Genomic DNA, 2,129 nt, shown 5'->3' with positions numbered 1-2,129 from the left:
GCGTAAATGATGAGGGCAAGAAATATGCAGCTGATAAAAAGATAACATGTAATAGTCCAGTGATTAAATGTGTACTACGGATCAGCGCCAATGACTCGTAAGCTTTTGGTATTCAATTCGTTACAGCAAATGTTTTCTTTTTAAATTTTCTTCTGCAAATGTTTTCTTGTAATGGAAACTATTTCCCATTCAGCAGAATTACAAAAATAGTCAAGAAATGTTCTGATTGATGTATGCAGTTATAATGTGTATTAAAGATTATAAAATGATAACTGAATTAGATCCATTTCTAAAGTACGTTGTGGCAGAATTTTTTTTAAACATGATTCCGTTTTGAAAATTGTTTTACTGCTGGATCAGTGTGGTTCTTAAACTTGGCTTTATCTTGGAGTCACCAGAGGAGATTCAAAGGATACCGTTACCTGGATCCACCCCCAGATATTGGGATTTTAATTGGTCTGCATCTGCATCTGGCGATTCAACTGTTTAGCTAGGTTTGAGAGCCACTACCCTAGATTATCTGTCTTGCTCCAGTAACATTCTTTTTCTAAAATCACATATAATATAGTAATAGAAATAAATCCATGGAAATTCCAAGTAAAATCAGAATTGCTGGGGTTTTTCTCTGGAACTGAAATTCCTATGTGTGAATAATGCCCAATAATTGCTTATTCCTTTCACCAGCCAAACAAAGCAAAACAAAAACATTAAAAAGCCCAGTAGGAGGTTGACTTACCAGATACTAAAACATACTAAAAGCTACTATGCTAGAATCAGTATGGTAGTGGATAGGAATAGAGAAGTAAGAACAAAGTTGAGATCTCAGAAAGATCCCAGTTTATGTGCATAGTTATTAGTAATAAGGAATGTGGCTCAATTCAGTGGAACAGGGATTATTTCAGAAATTCTGCCGGAACAAACAAGTGTCCATAAGGCAGAAAATAAGCATGATCACTATCTTATATACACTAAGAATATGTAAATTGAGGAGGAGAAACAAACCACAACAATCTTAAAGAAAATCTATGAGATTGTAGGACCTAGGGTAGTATGAAACTTTCTTAACAAAGATTGGAAACTCAGAAGCTGTAAAATACAATAGAGACATAATTGACTATATAAAAATCAATGTTTTCATGCTAAAAATACTACATGCAAACATTGTATGTAACTATTAGATCTGAAAACCATTTGAAAGACTGTCAGATATAATTTTCCAACAGCTAAAAATATGACCCATGCAAATATCAAATAAGCGTGTGTCAAAGATTTAGTCAATTCATTAACTAATGAGGGGACTAGTAAAATAGGAAGCTGGTTCAAAGGAGATTTTGAGGATTGTGTAGGGAAGACCAAATGTTGCTCAGGAGAAAGACTGAGAGTATGAAAATGTCCTGTTATTTGCTGTATCCTCAGGGCTAGCACAGGGCCTGGAAAATAGTTGGCACAGATTAAACTCCTGTTGAACTAAAATTATACTAACACTCCTTTACTAATGCTGAAGAAGTAGAAAAGTGGAGAATTTCTCACATACACACAGAAAGCCACATGGACGTCTGCCCAATTATAATAATACTTATGCTGAAAGAGAAGATAAATGTCATTCATAGATTTCGGCTTTAGCAGGCAGACTAATTTATAAAATCCTGGATTGATAAAAAGCCTTGTACGTCTTTGTAAAATCTGGCTTTAATTAGATAGAAGCACCACCTGTAAGGCTGTTCAATGTGCTCTTTTGTTTTATTTGTAGGGAAATGTGTCCTTCTCATGTCCACAGCCACAGACTGTCCCTGTGACTTTTCTGAGCTCCAGGAGTTATCTGGCTCTGCCGGGCAACTCTGGGGAGGACAAAGTGTCTGTCACTTTCCAATTTCGAAGGTGGAACAGAGCAGGACATTTGCTTTTCGGCGAACTTCAACGTGGTTCAGGGAGTTTCGTCCTCTTTCTTAAGGATGGCAAGCTCAAACTGAGTCTCTTCCAGCCGGGACAGTCAAGGAATGTCACAGCAGGTAACAGTTGTATTCCCATAAACCTGACATATCCACATGGAAATCATTTGGTAATGAGTGAATGAGGCAGTGAGATGCTCGATGCCCCCACTAGAGGAAGAGATTGCTGTTTCCTTTTAG

General features: G+C 36.9%; 1 protein-coding gene across 2 annotated transcripts in view; it reads left to right on the top strand.

Moving 5' to 3' along the window:
• Nucleotides 1-2,129, top strand: part of CNTNAP3 (contactin associated protein-like 3) — a 229,914-nt gene that overhangs the window by 119,754 nt on the left and 108,031 nt on the right. For both annotated transcript variants that reach the window (XM_011968882.1, XM_011968883.1), the window contains exon 7: nt 1,751-2,009. In XM_011968882.1, the coding sequence (XP_011824272.1) occupies nt 1,751-2,009 (259 nt within the window). The remainder of the gene's footprint in view (nt 1-1,750; nt 2,010-2,129) is intronic.

Source organism: Mandrillus leucophaeus, unplaced genomic scaffold, assembly GCF_000951045.1.
Source record: "Mandrillus leucophaeus isolate KB7577 unplaced genomic scaffold, Mleu.le_1.0 Scaffold862, whole genome shotgun sequence".
Classification (NCBI taxonomy): Eukaryota; Metazoa; Chordata; class Mammalia; order Primates; family Cercopithecidae; genus Mandrillus; species Mandrillus leucophaeus.
The sequence above is the reverse complement of the archived record's forward strand: the minus strand, read 5'-3'. Positions and strand labels throughout refer to the sequence as shown.